This window comes from Liolophura sinensis, chromosome 10, assembly GCF_032854445.1.
Source record: "Liolophura sinensis isolate JHLJ2023 chromosome 10, CUHK_Ljap_v2, whole genome shotgun sequence".
Taxonomy (NCBI): Eukaryota; Metazoa; Mollusca; class Polyplacophora; order Chitonida; family Chitonidae; genus Liolophura; species Liolophura sinensis.
The window spans coordinates 2422677-2444508 of record NC_088304.1 but is presented as its reverse complement, the minus strand read 5'-3'; the positions used below and the strand labels follow the sequence as shown (position 1 = coordinate 2444508).

At 38.6% G+C, this 21832-nt stretch overlaps 1 protein-coding gene across 1 annotated transcript; it reads left to right on the top strand.

Annotated features, from left to right (window-relative positions):
• The first annotated feature begins 6362 nt into the window (after positions 1–6362).
• LOC135476389 (chorion peroxidase-like) lies at positions 6363–16047 on the top strand. The gene is made up of 13 exons (XM_064756395.1): positions 6363–6498; positions 7226–7518; positions 7783–7900; positions 8183–8370; positions 9239–9418; positions 9638–9707; positions 10238–10353; positions 10952–11053; positions 11326–11436; positions 12069–12759; positions 13276–13445; positions 13778–13880; positions 15023–16047. Exons 2-13 carry the CDS (start codon positions 7227–7229, stop codon positions 15249–15251), a joined length of 2370 nt encoding a protein of 789 aa, XP_064612465.1. The 5' UTR covers positions 6363–6498; position 7226; the 3' UTR covers positions 15252–16047.
• Positions 16048–21832: the final 5785 nt, after the last annotated feature.

The window sequence follows — 21832 nt, the reverse complement described above, 5'->3', positions numbered from 1 at the left end:
AGTGTAACACGCCGATAAACATGTAAAAGTGATTACCGTTCATTGTGTGTTTACTATAGTAAACATGTGACGTGTTTAGTTGTTTTCAAAATTCTTTTCTTTTTGTCCATGTTAACATTTTCAAAGTTTTATTTTCCAAGAACATAAAAATAAACTGTCATACAAATATTTAATATTTCCCTTACATCTGAAAGTTTTAAAAGTTCTCATAGACTTGGCAACATGCTAATTATAGTTATTAGTAATAGTAAAGTTATAGAAATATATAAATAGTAATAGTTAGTTATAGTAAACATGTGACATGTTTAGTTGTAAAACATATTAGAGCTGTTTTTAAAATGCTTTTTTGTCCATGTTAACATTTTCAAAGTTTTATTATCCAAGTACATAAAAGAAACTATCATACATATTTTTCCTCTTACATTTGAAAGTTTCAAAAGTTCTCAAAGTCTTGGAAACTCATGTCTGTTAAAACTAAAAAAGGAATAAAGAAATTGTAAGACTTTTTTAACTTTAATATTCAGCAAAATGTTAATTATGTAGCTGAATATTACGCTGAATAAAGGTATTTTACACCTCGACTCTCTTATAAACAGACTAGTAATGAATTAGCAGAAAACCTCCCAGAAAACCAGCAAATGTCTTATTCAATGTGCGTCTCATTTCCTCGAAAAGATTTTGCGACAACGGCACAAATGAGTGTCCACGAATGGCCGTTATTATACGGTTGTCGCAATGTTGTGTCAAACGCATTTATCATGGATTGTGACATTTCCACTCTACGATATCACTGATATCTACTGATTCGTAGAACGGGCCCCCGGCGTTATAAATTATTTATATTAGGTGTTTTTTATTTGTCTAGAAAATGAACAGAAAGAAAAAAAACTTTCACATTTCTCATAAGAAGCGTTAAATACATAATGCAAGAAAAGATATCTTGACAAAGAACCGGACACACGTAAACCATATGACTAAACTATTTAAAGATTTACGGTAAGCTGTAAGGTTATACAACTGGGAACAGGATGTACAACCACGTGGCATGAATTCTAATGTCACTGAGCTCAGGTCAACAGAATAACATGAAATAAATATATCAATCTAGGAAGAGCACAAGGTTTACTACGTCCTGGAGACCCTTCATTTTCCACTTATCTAATTTCTTCAGTGTATCTCTATAGTTTCTTTGTGTACTTGTACGAAGATTGATAAAAATGACAAATGTTATAGCAGTGAAATACGGTAGATTTGATAACTATACTGTAGCCAGTTGTAATAAATGTTTTGCCCGTTTATAAAAAAATGAAGGTTTTTTTTTTTGTCCAGATAAACAGCCCACATTTTTGCCCAGGTTATCAGTTCATTTTTTTTATCCAGGGTAACAGCCCAGGTTTTTACCCAGGTTACCAACTCAGGTTTTTACTGAGGTTATCAGCCCAGCTTTTTACCCAGGTTATCAGCCCAGGTAATTTTTCTAGTTAACAGTCCAGGTTTTTGCCCAGGTTAGCAACTCGGGTTTTATTTTCTAGTTAACAGACCAGGTTTTTGCCCAGGTTAACAGCTCAGGTTTTTACCCAGGTTAGCATCCCAGTTAACAATCCAAGTTTTTGCCCAGGTTAACAGGTTAAAAATAGTAAAAAAACGCTGTCAAATGACTTAAAATCACTTCGATCACTTTTAAAAGTTTGGTATTTCGTAATGAAAAGTGCAATCTAACGTCCACGTGGTAAATTGTAGCAACAAAATTTGTTTGATGCTTTCTTTGACTCAAAGCAAACAGCTACTCTAATTCCGCAGTCTTTTCGTATACGAAAGATCAATTTTCACTGCAATTTATGCACCCGTTTAATTTGATTTTGTTGAGAAAACTACATGTACATTGGTTTCACCGCCGCTGTGAGTTCAAGTCCAGTTCAAGTCGGCTTCCTCTCCGACTGAAGTTCTGTCACCATCTTGCAGATGGTCGTGGGTTTTCCCCGGGCTCTGCCCAGTTTCCACCCACCATACTGCTGACCGCCGTCATATAAGTGAAATATTCTTGCGTTCGGCGTAAAAATACCAATTAAATATGTAAATAAATAAACATGTTTATTTGTTTTGGGTTGGCCAAATTTCGCGCTTCACAAAAACCTTTATAAAACTTTATATCAGTTTACACATAATAATGCACTCAGAATGTGCTTGAATAAACATGTTGCAAATATGCCAAAAGATTTTTGTGAGGAAAGTCAGTGTGTAGGTGAAGCGTGTCTATGGCAGATACACCCCAGCAGCCATGCATTCACCATAAACTTCGAGGCTTGTTACATTGAATAAGCCTAATTAAAGCCCAAGCAGCGTGCACTTGACCTTTGAAATGGCCATGGTAACAGGAACGCCACATGCTATCCAACCTATCTCCGCCTAACGGGGCAGTAATCTAGCTAGGGGTGGTGTCACTAAATAGGTCGACTACGTCCGGGAGGTTTGAAAAGTTAAAGATATTAGGAAAAACCCACGTTCTTCCGCCACGCATGCATTAGGTTCAGTGGCGTAGAATTACAAAGGGGGGATTTCCCCCGAAAAGCCTGTTGCATTTCAAACCGCAATACCTCGTATAAAGATTACTACAATACACACAATGGACTCGTAGCATTCTTTTCGACGATACCGCACACTCGGTTACGGATCTACTGTCATACTGCCTCCACCCATTTCAGCTAACATTGTCACAAAAGCGGGATTCGTTTAGACCATCGACGAATATAAAAATACACATCTTACGCATGTACAAAAAATGTAAAATATATTTAGTACGTTTCTCGATTACCATCGCTTTATTCATTATTCTATTTATTGTTTTATTGATGAATGAATGAACGAATCAATTCTTTTCTCTAAATGTCTGAATTTGATTTACCGTCAGTGGATACCGATATATTATGTATGAATTGAAGCAATTGTGCAACTGGTAACGAAAGTTGGGGGTAAACTCTCTAACAAAAACAAGATACAGACTTTCCAGACCATTTACGGTACGACAGTTGTTTTGTCTCGCACCAGACTGCCCTGGTTATTATATCTCTTGGCGTCAACTTATTGCATAACAGTGACTTTCTGTCCAAGCTCAGACAGAACCTATTCCTTATCAAGCACAGAATTCGTATAAACGCCACAGCCCGAATTAGAGCCTGGGGCTGGATTGAATCCTCGCTCGTCAATGATAAGAATTTTCCAGCGTGAACACCTCTGATCACCAAACTAGAGGAGGCAATATTCTATGATCTAGTGGTCCGTAGCTCTTAAAATGCTCATTTGAGAACTGAGAAAGGACACAAATTAAACAATCTACGTTGTCTGGCTTAGTTAACTCTAATAAATTACCATGACAACATGTGTGTTTAAGACACGTTGCCAAGGCAGTTACCATAAACATAGTATGTGAGTGCTTGAATGGGTAGAACAGGACATAGCTCTCCATTAATTCAGTTGTCCAGTCAGCGCAATGGATGAATGGATAAATGAATGAATGAGTAGGGTTTAACGCCACACTGGCAATACTTCAGCCATATCCTGGTGAGGATATGTTTAAATTAGTAGACAGTAAATGGTTTTGTATGCGATGATGAGAACATCCAAAATGAGACAATGTAAACGGATATATTTAAAAACAGCTAAAATAACACAAACTTCAGTCGTAAACGAATTCATATGTACAAACCATACATATTGCAGTATATAATACACGGCATATATATATACGGTACATCGCCTAAAGAATTGTGCCATAGGCTATTTTCGTTTCAGCTGATCTTGAAGGAGTAAAATGACTATACGACAACAAAGTAGAGGTGTGAAGTTGTGAAATGTTGTTGTTGGCTGTTTTGTTTTCCTGGCGAATTTATCATGGTTTTCAGAGTTGTCTAGCTTAGATTATAACAGTACATTACCTCTCTGCACTAGTTAGGTCAGACTATTTATAGTATATAATGCTTTACAGAAATATGTGTGACGCTCCGCCCATGATTTATTTAAGTAATGACTAAATAACTAACACAATATACATACAAATATTCAATTTATTTTCACTCTTGAATTACGTTATGCACACGGTAATTGGTTACTGTGTTAATTAATACTCATATACCGAGGGAAGATCTACCAGCAACCTGAGGATCGTCTTTGGTTTTCCGTGCTTTCCTCCCACCACAATGCTGCCCGCCGTCGTAAAAGTGAACTATTTTTGAGCAAGGTTTAAAACACCTATGAAATAAATAAACATACTGATATATATATATCTATATACATGTATCCTGGTCTTTGTCTCATCAGCGTGTATATTTACTGTCTTACATTGTATGCCGACATCTCACCCTTCCACAACATGCCAACACCGAACCCCCTTCACAACATGCCAACACCCCACCCCCTTCACAACATTCCAACACCCCACCCCCTTCACAATATGCCAACAACCCACGCACGTTCTACATGTACATATGAAAATAAGATAGGTCATCAGAGTTCCGGAACTGCCATGTGTTTATCTTTGATAAGAGCTCGTAATAGCTCGTTACGATTACACAGCCGCAAGATAATCCACTTTTCAATCAACATATTGTAGCTCCGAAAAATGTTCACAGACTTGAGTCATTGCTGTACCGAAAATGTGTGTTTCAGTGAATAATTCTGCATCTACTCTGGCCATGTTTACCTCTTTTGTATTAATTAATGCTTTATATTTATTTTTTATGACTGGAGTTATACGGTGTACACAAGAATATTTCACTTAAACGACGGTGACCAGCATTCGATGGGAGGAAACCGAGAGGAGCCCGCGAGAAACCCACAGCTATCCACAAGTCCGTAACAGACCTTCCCAGGTACGACCGGAGTGGAAACATACTGAGCTGGACTTGAACTCGCAACGATGGTATTGGTGAGAGGCTTCTGGATCATTGTGATGGGGCATCACAGTAACCAGTAGTCCAAGGATGTCCCAGTTAATGCTTTGTAATGAGGAAGATAGTTTAAGTTATATAGACAATTATATAGGTAGCTTACAAGATCAGGGAATTGGCGCATCAGCAAGCATACCTCAATGACAAGGCCGACTAGTTCAGGGAAAAATTGTTCATTTATATAAAGATAAAGTTCCTTAACCTGCGATAAATGCATTGTCAGCCTTTCTTCTCTTTCTTTGTTCTTTGAGTGAAACATCGTACCGAAAACACCAGACCTGACACCAGACATGTTACCAGGCATGACACCAATATTAGCACCAGATATAACACAAACCATGGACTAAGACACAGCACGAGTCATGGGGCCTGATCATGGATCTTTTTATGGGCTCTGTGTACCTAACAAAATATTGGGGGAAATAATCGATTATGTGTGTGTGTGTGTGTGTGTGTGTGTGTGCGTGTGTGTGTGTGTCAGAATTGAAGCTCTTGGTCCTTTCCATGTTTCTTTTTTTTCATTGTGTGTTGTCATTAATATAATATTAACACAAGAAAAACTGATCCCAGAAATTCCTATTGGGTGTACCTATATTAGCTCATTAAACTACTATTTTGCAATTTCTCTAACCAGCCTATGTACAATTATATCCATACAGAAGGTCGATATCATCCATTATTCAATACTGTTAATAAACAGGTGAACAGTTCCTCAATAACACTGTAACAACCGATAAAGGGAACGATATACAGACACATTTTAGACATGTTTTAATCCGTTAATCGGATTATCGTGATGTTGTAAACAGTCTAACTGTATTCTATATACATTCATATTAAACATTAAACAGTAATTGTATTTTCGACAAATATTAAAAACGAACTGAAATATCATCAACTTTATTTTTAAACACTTATTCCTCTTGTTATAGATCCGAAAAAGTTAATTTAAAGAAAAATTATTTCAATTCTTAAGAATACTACAAAAAATCCCCTTTTACCGTGGCATAAAAACCAAAATGAAAGAACGCTGATTATATTCATTAGGCCTACAAGTGTCATATATAATACTTCACGTGCAATATGACGAGAAGAGATCTATACACAGGCTTTGGTTTTTCTGTGTAACTGAAAATATAACTTGTAAGAAGCGGACGTGATGTTTTGCCGGTTCTTTTTTGAATCGTAGAATTATTCATGGGACGTGAATATGACGGGATCGGATGTTCTTAAGGTGAACCGCTTAAGGTGAAATTTCTATATCTGAAGTGTAAACTGACCTACTGGGTAACTGCCTCGCGCAATTCCCCATTGGCAGAGTATCCCGGATCTGTGACGTCATCCAAGCCGTAAGGTCATTTCGCGTCCTATAGCGTAGTTAAGACTTGCTATATAAGGAAGCTGATGGTAGTATATTGTGTCAGACGGCGACAAGCCAACACCACTGCAGCGAAGGCGATAACATAGGGGGATAGACTAACGACTTTTGACGTTGTTTTTATAGAGGTTTATTATATCGTAGCACTGAAGTGAATTGCAGGAATCATTTTTTCAGGTAAGCTGAGTTTTAATGATACACGTGACAAATATCTGTTATCTATGAAACGGCGGAAAGTCTCGGAAAAGAATGTTTTTTGTTTGTAACTTGCAAGCTGTAAGTTAGTTAGCTCATTTATTAATTTTTTTATTACGTGCATTTAGTTGTCATTTCACTTATATGAATGACGGTAATCCGCATTACATGATGTCTAACACAGACAATGGTAAATGTCACAGCTGAGTTGGCGAAAGCAAGGTTCGAACTCTCTGCCTCACTGTCCAAAATCTTTGTGTCTTAGCACAGAGCCTCAAAATTTCCAAGAATCCCTGTTGCTCACATACATACATGTAGATATAAATAGTGTTTGAAATGGTCACTTTTACGTGCTAGAAAAATGTACATACATAGAGAACAAACATTACAAACTAAACTTGTTGATTTAGCTTACTAGTTTAGCCGTATCATGACGGTTCTTCAAAGCTTTTTATATGCGTTGTACATACCAGTAAAGGAATACATTTGAACTATTTCATCTTATGCCTTGTGTATATGTCTGAGTATGTGCGAAGGCAGCTGTAGTTTTCTGAAAACCGGAGTTACTGTTACTGAACTTATTCTTTTCGTTTTCTGACGCTTCACTGCACGACTTTTTTTCTTGGAAGAAGCAAACGGGGCATAAATATGGCAATGGTATTTTAGTTTCAATTAATTCGGTCATTCAAATACTTATCTCCTATTACAGAATGACACTGGCATTCCTGCCTATGATCGCCTTGACCCTGAGCACAGGCGTCGCCCTTACATCCGGCCAGGGTGCAATTTTCCCGACTTCCGGTCAGGATGGCCTTGCGCAGACCATGGCTAGTCCCGATGCCCTCAGGAATATTGCCCAAGGCTTGCCCAGGGCCCCTGTGGTTCCCAAATCCAGGCGTTTACTGACTCCTCAGGAAAGAGCCGCAAGAAGAAGCATTTTTACGGAATCTAACCAAATTCGATCAGAACTAGAAAACGCTCTTCGAAATGTGTCTGATAAAGGTACGTAGTCATGACACTATTTACCATGCATGGAAAGTTGGTTAGTAACTTGCCAAAGGTCAGTGGTTTCTTCCACCCATTAAGCTGTCCGCCTGTGTGTAAGTTTTATCTTTTATGTCGTTATGCAACTATTAAAAAAGAGTAAATAAACATATATTTTTCCCATGTAGCTTACTGCAGATTTGTTTGTGTAATGATTGACACACAAAAGACATCACGTTATGACAAATGAGGTATTTTCTGTCATTTGACTCTGTTTACCAGCAAGCCGCATGGGAGAAGCACAAAGAAGATCCACAGCTTTTGGTCCGTTTATGAATGTAAATAGGAAAGCGCAGAGAATTTCCAAAACTGGTGCCATATTCACGTCTCTTCTGGAAAGGTAAGGGCTGGATCCTTGGATCCGATTATTCCTGTGGGAAAAGAAATGATAAAAATTATTAAAGATAGCAAACTCTTAACCACTGGCTTGTATTACAGAACTGTATGTAAACCAGCTTTAACGCCCATTTATGGAATATCTCTGTTCAGAAAATTTGATTTATGAGTGAAAATAGATTTGTTTGCCCCAAATCTGCGGTATAGGTTCTTTAACCAAATGTCAAATAACAGTAAATCTGTGCTTATTTCAATTGGTCAGTGGTGTTTTTTGTGTGTGTTGTAGACAGGGTGGATCTGATGTCAATATCAGGACAATTGAAGCAATGGCCTGTCCCTTCCGGGAAACCATCAACTGTGTGGCGACCACCAAATTTAGGACGGCTGATGGCTCGTGTAACAATCTGTATAACCCGATGTGGGGGAAATCCAACACTCCTTTCGATAGATTTATACCACCCCATTATGGCGACGGTGAGTCCCGTAAGCATGTGCGTAACGTCGCATCCCGTAAGTGAGTGTGTGTTTGTGGAGAGCGGGGGGGGGGGGGATAAGAAAAATGGCGATAGGTCTATACGTTACACTGTGACCAGTATGTTGTCCTTATACTCTCAGGGAAAAACAGCATTCGCGATACCAAAAAGGCTTCTTATGAAATAAGGGAATTGCTAAGTTAAGTTGACAGATACGGTTTAGTTTGAAAAGAATAAACACATATCTACATATAAGCCAGGACAAAGACATACGATGAACGTTGTGATGAATCGTGCTTACTTCTTCAGCACCATGTCTGAAATATTGGCGGCTGAAACCAATATCTCCTTTATGACTTAAACCATGTATACAGCTAAAACGTATGTCAAAAGAAGTTACCAAAGTGTATAAATTCTAATTAATCACTCTACCAAGTTCCTTAACATTTCCCGTGCAATGGCGACTCAGGTCCAAGCTGGACTGATCATTGCTCTCTTGCAATGAATAAGTAATACGTCACCAGTTTTCCCACAAAACATCATTACAAAGGTAGGAATGAACAACGGGCTACGACGCTTGGACCAAAATACCTTTAGGCGGGAAAGATTCTCCATTGTTAACTGTTGTCTAAACAGGGTTCAATTTCTAAAAAGTTTAATTTGATTTAATTCTTCAATTTAACCGGATATTTACATGATGTTTACAAAAAATTCAGTTGAATAGCGGCAATAAAAACCCTGGGAGCTTGCTCTATCCCTTGAAAAACATTGAATAAATATTTGTTTTCATGGAATGAAGATAAAGGTGAAGGGTAAAGTCATGATATATTCTGCACTAACGTTTCTATTTCATTTGTTTTTCTCTTCAGGAATGAACTCTCCACGTAATGAATCTATATTTAGAACGCCACTTCCACTGCCCCGAGTCATCAGCACGGGAGTCCACAAAAAGAGCACTGTAGCCAATCTGCATCCAGATATCAGTCACATGACCATGGAGTTTGGGCAGTTTGTCAGCCATGACATCAACTCCAATACGCTCTCGACTGGTATGTGACACCTTTATTTTCTTACATGAAAATTTGCAAACAACTTTATTAGTATTTATTATTATTATTATATATATATATATATATATATATATATATATATATATATATATATATATATATATATATATATATATATATATATATATATATATATATATTTATATAGAATATATATATATATGTTCTCAGTGTACTCAATTTTGTTTTCGTTTACAGGTGTAAATGGATCTGCTCTGACTTGTTGTAACCCGGACGGAAGTATTGATACTGACCCAGACAAAAAGATGTAAGTTGACGAAATGAGGTAGTACGGGTGTAAACTACCCTACCACCAACCCCACCCACGGAATAAAAGAGCGGAATAAAATTAGGAGGCACGTGGAGAGCGCAAATATCCACCAAAGCTGAATGTACAACATCTTGCACTACACACAAAGGACAGTACTCTACATTTCTCTCCTCTTTGCATGCCGATGGTTAGAGAAACGTTAAAAACAATACTGAATGCGCATATCAATCCGGATAGCCACTAAAATATGATGGTTCTTAGCACAAAGTCAACATGAACCCGCACTTTCATCCAAGTCCATATTAACAGTCCTGTTTTGTAAAACTGCAGACAGACAGAAAGTTAAAACTACTATTTCGGCTAGAAGATAGAGGAAAAGCCCTGTTAAACAAATTTTTAGGCTTACGTGTTTTTTATGTAAGCCTCACATAGGGCATTTTACTGTTTTCTTTGTCTATACCGAACATTCCCAGACATTTTCTTGTTGAGATTCGTATTTATGTATGGTTTTCTGTTTTCGTTTCAAGGTTGGGTTGTCTGCCCATTGTGCTCCCACCAAACGATCCCTTCTTCTCTCAGTACAACCGAAGTTGTATGAATTTTGTGCGGGCGGCTCCCACACCGGACATTCATTGTGATCGTGGTAAGTTAGGCCAAGAAAACCCAGGCAGGCTAATAATCTTCTAATTAAGAAATGAGGCTTACCCAGGCGCAGTTGTCGAAGTAAGCATCGATGCTTTCAAAAGCCATAATAGCTACAGTAAGGATGATGCTTTCAAAAGACATAATGGTTGCCACAAGCAATAAAGCTGTCAAAAGCCAAAATAGTCCATACAAGCAATAACGTTTTAAAAAGTCATAATAAAAAATAATTAACAATAATTAAAACGTTTTCAGATCCATTACAGTTACCAGCAACAAAGAAGCATTCAATGGCCATATTTGCCAACGGCAAACTGGCGAGAAAAACATCCCATCTGTATATTTACTGGAAATATTTTCCGTGCATAAACTGGAAAAAAAACTGAACAAGCGATCTGCTATTATACAATATACCCCCTCCACCAAAGAAAAAACCAAACACCCCCCACCACCCTCCCCACCAAAAAAACCCCAAAAAAAACCCCCCCCCCAAAAAAAAACGCAAAATAATAACGTCAGTACTTCATCAGCTAATCCATTCGTCAATGATGTAATTAAATGGTTGACATGTTACATTTTCTTCTGACTTTCTTTCGAAGGTTACCGCGAGCAGCTGAACCAAGTCACTCATTTTCTTGATGTCTCCACCATTTACGGTAGTGACGAGGAAAGCATGAATGAACTGAGGACGATGTCTAATGGTAGGTGATATTTCAGTTTGCTCTGATTTCTCCACACGAGACGAAGAAGCCAACGTTAAAATGTTCAGTTCGTGTCTTGTCTTGAATAGCTAACCTTTTCCCTAGCCAAGCATGGAGTCTATGTTTTCATGTTCTCTACAATAGTTTTTGTCGAAAAGTGCAAACTTTCTGTTACCGACACAATACGCCTTGAGTTGCTAGGTAACATATATCTCTTAACTTTTTCGTCAACGAATGGTTAAATAAATGTATCCATCTTTCTTTCCCTCCAGGTCTGCTAAAAGTCACGAGCAGCCCTAATGGAGACTTACTAATGCAGAACCCAGCTGCTACGGGGACTCCCGCTTGTCGCACAACGGGTTCCCAACATTGCTTCAAAACAGGTAGGCCCTGTCACATGGTTTCCGGTTAAACGCGACTGGTCGGCATATTGCTCTGTTTCTTCATCCCATGTTCCCTAAAATGCAAAGACAAGTGCATTCTTAAATGTTCTCCATTTCTTGTCATTTTGAAAACTGGAAGAGACTGGTTTTCTTGATTTCTTTAGCTACATTTTCAAAATTTAAATTACGAACAGTTAACTGTGATATTTGTGATTTTTTCCGATACGTCCTACTGATAGTTATCTTTACAAAATCGGCGGCAAAAAAATGATGTTTTTAGCAAAGAAAAAGAACCCATTGAAAATTTATTTCTCCGATGTAAAGAAAAAACTGAAAATAATGGTTGTCTTTAAAAAGTGGGTAAGGCAAGTCAAAAAAAAAAAAGAAAAAAACCAAATGAGATCATCTACATTGCATTTCATCACGAGGATGGAAAATTAATTCAAAGACAAATGAAGTAGCAGCTACACGTTATTCAGTGAACAACCAAATGCATAGCAATACGAGATGAAGTGAGTATGAAAGGATGACTGTTACATAGAAATGTTAGTCTTCTGATTGGTGAAAAAATCTGTGCTTTTTAAATGCAAACACCCTGCTAATGTTTTGCACACACAAAATTGTACTTTCAGGAGAGGGTCGAGCTAATCAGCAGCCAGCTTTGATGACTCTTCATACACTTTTCATGAGAGAACATAACAGAGTAGCCAGAAAGCTCCATGAGCTGAGTCCGTCTTGGGACGACGAACGCCTATTCCAGGAAGCCAGGAAAGTGGTCGGCGCTGAAGTACAGCACATCACTTACAACGAGTACCTGCCAACCATTATGGGGACCAGTTTTGTCAACGCTTTTGGTTTCAATGCGCAGCCAGCCGGGTCATACTACACCGGGTATGACTCGTCATTCAAACCCGGCGTAAGAAACGGCTTTGCCGCGGCGGCATATCGCTTCGCCCACGGTACCGTGCGGGATCACTTCGCCCCAGGTCATCTTTTCAAGGATCATTTCTTGACACCGGAAGTGATGTACCAGAATGACAAGGGACCGAGTTTCGTGGTGAGGAATCTTATTCAGGAAAACCAGCAAGGCTCGGAAAACCTACTAACAACTCAAGTGACCAATCACATGTTCGAGAATGCACCAGGAACCGGATTGGATCTGGCCAGCACTAATATTAATAGAGGGCGTGACCATGGGTTGCCTAGTTACAACCAGTGGCGGGCGTGGTGCGGACTCCCGACGATAAACAGTTTCACCACTGGACCCGGGGGTTCCCCTCAACACACCCAGGCCATGCTGGACTTGTTACAGAACGTTTACAGGTGAACATGCTCAGGCTATTTGTGCTAATTTACACTTATTTATTTATTTGATTGGTGTTTTACGACATACTCAAGATCCTGTACCTGGGGAAACCCACGACCATCAGCTGGTTTTATACTTAATCGGTAATTTTATATAGAACCGTTTACATGTGCTAAATTGTATGATTTTCTTGGTATAAAAATCAGTTTACCTCTGCTAAATTGTATCAGTTTAATTCTATACAAATCCGTTTACATCTGCTAAATTGTATAAGTTTAAGTCTATGTAAATCCGTTTACGTCTGCTAAATTGTATACTTTTCATGACATGTAAATCCGCTCACGTCTGTTAAAAGAAAGACCCAGGGCGTTAATTCAACATGGAACAACATAAGCAACGGCTTGGTCTAAAGGGAGCTAACTCTCACCACCACTACAATCTGTGACATATCCAGAAAACCTAATTAAGATAGTACTGTTTCTGGCCATGACGTTGACGCCACCAGGAAAATAACCATATGTATGTCATTTCAGCCATCCAAGCGACATTGACTTGTGGACAGGGATTGTTACTGAGATCCCACTAGAGGGCCGAGCCGTTGGGCCGACGGGAGCGTGTTTGATTGGTCGACAGTTTTGGGTGTTGAAGAATTCCGACAGATTCTACTACGAAAATGACGATCCTGCCACGAAGTTTGAAATGAGTAAGAATTTTACATCTTGTGAAAATAAAAGGAGTTAAAACGAAAGACACTAAATTTCGAATCTCTCCTGAACCAAAATGTTTCATTCTAATATATGGAACAGGACTGGATTTTAAAGGAAAAGTTTCAAATTGGGGTTTTCTCGAGATATCAGGACACATGCACCCTGATCACTGCGCATTCGCCCCTTAATACACTTCCTGTACATGTAGGTCCCGCGTGAGGAGCAGCAGGTGCGCTGTGAGGAGTCTAATTAGGGCCTGTAACTCTGGCAACTCTGAAAAGTAAACAGCACTGAATAATTTGTAAACTCTTATATTCTCTGTTTTTAGACCAATTAGACGAGATCAGAAAGACATCCCTAGCCAGAATTATCTGTGATAACACCAACCTGACCTCCGTACCCGCTGATGTGTTTGAAACGGCATCAAGCAAGTGAGTAAAATAGATAAATGTATTTATTTATTTACTTATTTATTTATTTATTTGTTTATTTATTTGCTTATTTATTTCATTGGTGTTTAACGTAGTACTCCAGAATTTGCAGGGGTCAGGGTTTTTAGTGCGGCAAATCCCAGACTGCTCGGAATACACCACACATCACAAAGCCCGTAACCTAAACTTTACATGGTGAGATCTGATTGGTCAATTGCCTGATGTTTGCAACTCGTCAGCGCTAGTAAAATCCGCGAGCGCCCCCCACGAACAATGTATACGCCCGCACTTTGATCTGTTTATTCAACAGAATTAAGAGCACTGTAATAAACAATATCATGAACATGCAGTAATGTTAAATGTATTACCTGCGCTCTCGCTGCTTGTCGATATTTGGTAACAGTTAGCGGTATATACGACCGTTTGTGTAGCCTGACTTTGCTTCCACCTTTTATGGCGTGCTTACCTGTCACATGTGGGGAAAGTCAATTGCCAAAGGTCGCTGATTCACGTTGGATACTCTGGTCGCGGGTTCATTTTTGCTGTATCTAGGCCTATATTGTATTTGTTTTAGAGTTCAATGTCATGGCTTATGTAGAATTAGGTAAGAATATGCTGTGATGTTAATTGCAATATATTAGACGTCACTGGTCAAGAATTACTCAAAATGCTGTGTTGCCGTCACTTTTAATGTACAATCACATTAAAGCAATGTAAAGACACCAGGCCTCGGGCAGGCTTAGTCCACCAGCAGAATCCTGGTTTAGGCAGGAATACAGTATAATTAAAACGTATAATTAAGATGGAGAGCAGCGACGACAGTTCTGATAGCTGGCAAATGGTCACACATATCCAGTGAAAAACGGTCACTTGTCAATTTACCTCAGTTAGGGTTTTATTGTAACTGTTCATGTAAATGCTTAAAGAGTAGGAGATAAGCCCCCCCCCCCCCCCAGCACCATGGCTTAAGCAGAATTAGGTGAAAAATGCATTGGTATTAAATGTAATATATTAGACGTCACTGGTCTAGAATTACTAAAAATGCTGCATTGGGCCTTTTCACTGTTTGTGTGGACTACAGATGCTGACACCGTGCGTTAATAGTCAAACGTTAATAGTGATATTATTGGTCTTTTCCTCAGAAACCCAACCGTGCAGTGTTCCACTCTACCGGAAGTTGATTTGTCTCATTGGGTGTCATGTGACGGGCGCGGCTGGTCGGATTGGTCTGCCTATACCCGTTGTTTCGGAGGCTATCGACGAAGATCCAGAACATGCCAAATGGCCTGCGCCGAAAATTGCGTCGGAAACTCTTTTGAACTCAATCCATGCTCCAGTCAATTCAACTATCCTTCCTGGTTTCGTACCTAGGGACAAGACGATTTGGGCACATCAACAGTCGTAATAGAGGTGATAGAGGTAACACGGTGTTTGTATATCTGTCTATGTGTCTGTGTAATGATCCACAAAAATGGATCTGTATAGGTCTGTATAAATGTCACGAAATAACGAGGAAAAATTATGAACCAGTGGAGCAGAGCCTGCCACAATGATCGTGACGTTGTAACTATGGGCATCAGGCTGTAACCATGGACGTTATGTCGTAACCATGGGACCACTCTGTAACCATGGACGTTATGTCGTAACCATGGGACCACTCTGTAACCATGGATGTTATGTCTTAACCATGGGACCACGCTGTGACCATTAACGTTATATCGTAACCCTAGGACCACGAAGGGACAATATTTATCACGGATTTCCTCCACAGTGCTGTTTTATTTTAACTGCTTAAGATCGACTATTCCCGAGAAAACGCATATATCCGAGAGAGTATACCCTTATTATCAACGTCGTGATCATTGCCGTTTTATTTTTATCGTTATTGTCATCATAATGAAGAAGATAACAAAGTGAGAATGTTAGATCCATCTCATTGGGAGTAGCAGCTGCTGAAACGTTGCACAAAATTCTTACACAGCTGAGTCGAATTTCTGTAAATTTTGCTGAGGTTAATATATAATCCATGATATATTTTATAATTAAATTTTATTTTGTATAATATGTATAATTAAATTTTATTTTTTATAATTAATTCTATTGTGCTTAATTACATTTTGTGATAATTATATACACATTGTGAAATGTAATAAAGATTTGAAATGCATTTATGTCGTTTTCGTGGATTGTTTTAACTATTGTTTGATCAGCTCAGGTGAGCCACTAGCTTCGACACATGTGAATCCTCATGTGAATCCTCATGTAAATCCTCATGTGAATCCTCATGTGAATCCTCATGTGAATCCTCATGTAAATCCTCATGTGAATCCTCATGTAAATCCTCATGTGAATCCTCATGTAAATCCTCATGTGAATCCTCATGTAAATCCTCATGTGAATCCTCATGTAAATCCTCATGCAGCCTAATTTACAGAGGCTACACCGGAGAATTTTTGAAGACAAATCTATATTCTGTAATCCAATAAAATTTTTTTTCTGTAGTTACCAAGAATTTGTTCAAATTATTCCCTTCAGTAAATAACGTAACTCGTACCTGGATAATTTACAGTGTTAAATTTGATTCTAAAGTTTGAACTTGTTGCTGCCCGGCATGGCGCTCAGCACTGAGATATGAGAGCCAGGAAACATGAATGCTTCACCCGGTGTCAGTATCATGTGACTGGGTGGGGTGTCCTGTTTGGTGTCAGTATAATGTGACCGGGTGGGTTGTCATGTCTGGTACCCTCGACATGATACTTCAGTAGCAGCAATACTTTGGCTACATGGACTCGAACTGTTACACGCACACGTCATATGACTGGGAAATTTTCAGGTTCGACCAAAGATACATCTACACATACACACTTAACTTTGAAATTTTATGATTTTTATGACCGATTTTGAACTTTTACACAGACTTGCACAGACGAGTCTGATATTTCGCCAAAGGTAATTATTTGGGCTATTCTAAAATTCTAAAATAATAACAAAAATTCTACTGGATTGCGCTTATCGATTTCTTTTTTGGCTAAAATATCCAGTATGGCCTCTTCAAATATTTGAAAACTCAAGCATCGACACCTGGATTCCATACTGAGCTTCAGTATGAAAGAAATGGTTTTAGCGAATGAGTGAGACCAGTATCCAGATCGTGTACAATACTATAGCTCATTACTTAAGCCAGTCGCCTGTATTCAGCTTTATGTAAAATCAGTTATACTCGCCACCAAAATCGCCTTTCCTTAGCTACAAGTAACAACACAAGCTCTACACATAGACATGATGTAAGTTTATATTATTGCAAGAAAAATGCAGCTAGAATACTCTTTCTAGTTCATAATATTAAATCCCATAATCCTAATTTCAACACCAACCTCTCAATGCCTAGGATGAGGTGATTACTATTCAAGGGAGTAAGTTGTTTTACAATAGCTGCACCAGCATGCGGTTAGGACAAACTCCACACAGTAAAACAGCTACACTACTGTCAGAACACATTGTTTTTTAAAAACAGAACTTTCTAACATGCAAATCTCCTAAACCATACTGCCATGAGATCAAACACTGTAAGAAAAAAATCTACATTTCAGTTATTAAGGTTATCTTATACTAAAATGCGCGAACAATATCAAATATGGCGGTGTCAAAAACAGGATTTAGTTTATGGCGTCACTCGAGCCACTTGCCGTCGAAACCGAGCTTACACGGTAGAAGTAGAAAAAAAGTGATCTAACTTCATTTTGTGTGCAAGAATATGACCTTCCTACATATCCACGTGTAGAACTTGTGTTGTTACGTGTCACTGACCAAAGGCAATTTTGGTAGCTAGTAAGACTGGTTTTACATACACGTGAATACAGACGACGAGGAGCGCCAACACGATCTATAGTATAACCCCCATCAATCTGAGATAACTATTAATAAACACTCAACCAGATACTACGATAAGTATAAAACTTTTCACCACCGTCCTCAGACATGAATGTGAAATAAAGCTAAGGTCTTTGGTCCTAACGTATGTACGACTTGCCTTAGTTCCTCCCTTCCTGGACCTAGTACATGTATTTGAATGGTGTCTCACATATAGCTGTTGCAATTAAGATTGAAAGAACTCAACTGGGCCATACAAGGGCGGGGCTTTTGCACGCTGTATTTTGTATTTTATTTTTCTTCAGTCCATATATGTCTCTTTGAAATCTGATTATATATAATCCGCCTAGTTGACAAAGGGAAATGCATTGCCCGCCTAAAACTAACCGGTCTAAAGTGCTGTACTCTTTTATTCTTTCAGTACGTCACTGTTTTTCTGCATAGACCTAGTCGTGCCCATCAAGCAAAGCCGTACATGTAGATGTTTCACAAGCACTGCAGCGTGGCAGCTGAGAATATGTGCTTTTAAACAGACTGGAATTAACCTGTGTGGGCGATCATGTCCATTGTAATCCTCGTTCTTGATGCAGAATACAAGTTATTTATCTCACGGTGAGATCCTAGTCAGAACATGTAGAGATGCTCGTCTGTGGCTGCCATTTTGGCGGTGTGATGCCAAACGACCTGTGATTGGTCAGTTAGGTCAGGGCACCGACTTCTAAACTCGGGGACCCGACTTTTAAAGCCGAGGGTTTTCTCTTCCCCCAAATTTTGACATGTCATTTGGTTTTTTTCACTGAAATAATTCTTTTTTTTTTTTCTTCCAAAAAAATTTTTTTTCACCATCTCACTTTTATGGCTCCGTATCATTCAGAATCACATCGTATTTTATACATGAGAAGGCCCGTCAGATTAACAATTAGAATATCATCCAATGAACTACACGACTTATCACCGACTTAATTTCCTATATGTTAAATACGAGTTAGTAGTAGATGCCCTTTGATAACAAGTGTATTGTTCGCGTCTATCAATCTGTTTACAAGTGATAACATAAAAGCAACAGCGCATCAGCTTCAGTTTATTTATAACTTACCTTATCACAGGATTTCTAAATTTACCCCCTGTATCTGATAATTGGCTGCATTTAGTGACATTCTCACAGGCCTGCTCGTCTCGAGTGTTGTCAAATAATTTATCGATCATATCTCACGACCAGATAATGGTGGGTGAAATGCACTTTTAATAAGCTGAGTGATGAATATGTAACACAGCATAGTAAAGGAGAAATTTTCTAGTAGAACGCTGTTCATCTGAAATCTCAAAGTCGACCATGATCTACGTGTTAGGAAGCAAAAATTCAGCTGCAGGCTGTTTAATCAACACATTTTTATTACGCGCGCTGAGAAGGGCGATGATTTCCGTCGCATTGAAACCTGCATATCGACTTCATGTAAGTGAAATATTTGCGAGAAGAGTGTTCATCTACTAATAAATGAAGAAATACGTAAAGTACAACAGCGTAACTCTGGTTGAATACTGTGTAAGCCTCTAAATAGGGCGTATACATCAGAAGGAATACCAAGACGTCTGTCTGTCGATTTTCTGTTTCAGAGGACCCAAGGTGTCCAATGTTCCCATCATGTGTATTTCGTTTGTAAACTATATGCATACGTGGTGGCAACGTCACAAAATGGCACTGCAGTATTTTGTTAACCTCGTGCTGGTGTGATTTGTATGGCTTACACTGTCAACACCACGAAAGTGGAGACATTTAACAACTACATATATCGTTCGACTGTCAAAGAAACCAGTTGATTTTTTCAACTTTTCAGTGCATTTTACAGTCTTCCCTTTGTGCTCATTAATCTTTGTCGTCACTTTTTGTTTTTGTTTCATTCCATATTTATCCGAGGTTTCGGCTTGAAACTCTATAGAAATCGTTAGTATTATTATTATTATCGGAAAAACTGTGTCACGTTTTTAACGACAACGGTCTGTGAGAAAATCATGACATTTCAGAATGTCTTAAAATTATGACGTATGGCCCGGAGTGAATTTGAGCCATCAGTGAACAAAATGGGAGAGTAGAGGAAACAATAATTCCACAAAAAATTAACGCTGACTCATATATAGCGAATTGTCATATTAACGGACCGGAAGTGACATCATCAAAATAAGAAAAAAAAGTTTTCTTATCACATTTACAAATAAACCTAGAGACGTGTGAGAAACAGCATTAGATTTCTCAAGGCAAGGATTGGCCACTTATTCAACTCAGAAATGGCGTCATGGAAACCGAAGTAATGATATACCCATTACAAATGACCACTGAGACACAAGAAGAACAGTTTTCAATATGCCAACGCACTGATGAGCTGACCGGCTCCCGATAGCACAATTGGTAGAGTGCCCGCTTCGGGAGGCGGTGGATCCAGGATCAATCCTGGGTCGGGTCACACCTATATCCTTAAAAGAGGAAGTTGTAACTTCCTCGCTTGGCGATCAGCATGAAGGGGATAGTGGTTGACTTGTATCAGTATAATGGCTCGGGTTTACTTGCCTTCGGTAAGTCGTCTCATTGAAGCAGCACTAGATAAAAGAACGGTAGAAATCCATCCTGCTACAAGGAGGCACATTACATGCACTCTAAGGATTCCTTCGTCGTCATATGACTGAAAAATTGTTGAGTATGACTTAAACCGCAGCACTCACTCACTCACTCATTCACTCACTCATAGATGCGTTATCTATTTTTCCACCATACTGCCATCGATAAAGAAACGTTAAGATGTCTTTTTCTCGAGAACGGTTAATTCGATTGAGCTGATATTTAATATGCGGATACAGCACGTTAGGACAAATTAAGTTTGCAAAAACTACATTTATATCATGAAAACTGTGGAGATGCACTGATTATACCGAATTTGTCTTGTGACAAAAATGTTAGGTTTTGAATATTATGCGTATGCTTCCTGAGTTTGACAGTTTTAATCACAAATTGGCCAGGGCTTATTTCTTTTCTGGGTCTGTTTCTTTACGGATTTGTCGCAAAATGCGATCAACATACCAAAAACTAAAATTTCAAATATTGCTAGGTTACATGACAGCAAAATGTTTCATTCAAAAGGCCATATACCTTTTGTCTACGTCTGAAATCGTTAAACTGTATCAAAAAATATAGGGCTTGTAGGGTTCAAAAATGTTTAAAGACCGATTTGCTATATGTTTGGCATATTTGCAAGGACATATTATGTACAATAACGACATGTACTTGATGGTTTGGAAGAATGCAAAATTTCTTTTCCTTTTAAACGATTTTAAACGTATGCTCATAGAATGTAATCGGCTGAACTCCCATTGGCTAAAAGCTCTAACGCTCTTGCGCTAAAACTTTTTAACACCGTCACAAAAGACCAAATATGCTACCTGTTATATTCCACTATGCAAATAAAGCGGCTCCGCCAGCACGAAAGAGCATCCACTGACGCCAATTTACGTTCTAACGTTTTATTATTATTATTTGATTGAAATTACACCCGCGATTCTTGAAATATAATCGATAGTTGTTACATTACTACAAAAACGTTTAAGTAGGAGAAATAACTGTTGCGAGTTATTTCTCCACTACAGAATTGCGTCAGAATTCCAAGATGTTTCCTCTTTGGAAAAAGTGTAGAAGCGTAGATGGACGGTGATATTTTCCCCTGTAAATATTTTTTTCTCAATTTCTCAATCGTTTTGAGGACTATTTAGAAAAAAATGTCTAGACTTCCATGGTTATATGTTATAACCTTCGACGAATGAAACCCAAGTATACGCTTCATCATGAAACTTACTGAACATGAGTCTGTCAAGATCTCGCGAGATCTTACTGAGGCCACAGATACATTTTCCGATTCCCAGGTTAATGTCAGTACAGGGGCACCTGCATCTCCATACGGTTTTCCTCACGCATTAGACCTACTCTTGCCCCCGTTGTAAAGGCGAATTATTCTTAAGTGTGGCGTTTAATTTTAGCCCCATATAAAAACTTTGTTGTCAGAATTGCTCCTTAGACTTGGGGTTATTCTGGTAATAGG

Coding starts and splice junctions, on each gene's coding strand:
- LOC135476389 (XM_064756395.1), top strand. CDS start 7,227: ATGACACTGGCATTCCTGCCTATGATCGCCTTGACCCTGAGCACAGGC. Junction 7,901..8,182: donor TTCACGTCTCTTCTGGAAAG/GTAAGGGCTGGA, acceptor TGTGTGTTGTAG/ACAGGGTGGATCTGATGTCA. Junction 10,354..10,951: donor GGACATTCATTGTGATCGTG/GTAAGTTAGGCC, acceptor TTTCTTTCGAAG/GTTACCGCGAGCAGCTGAAC.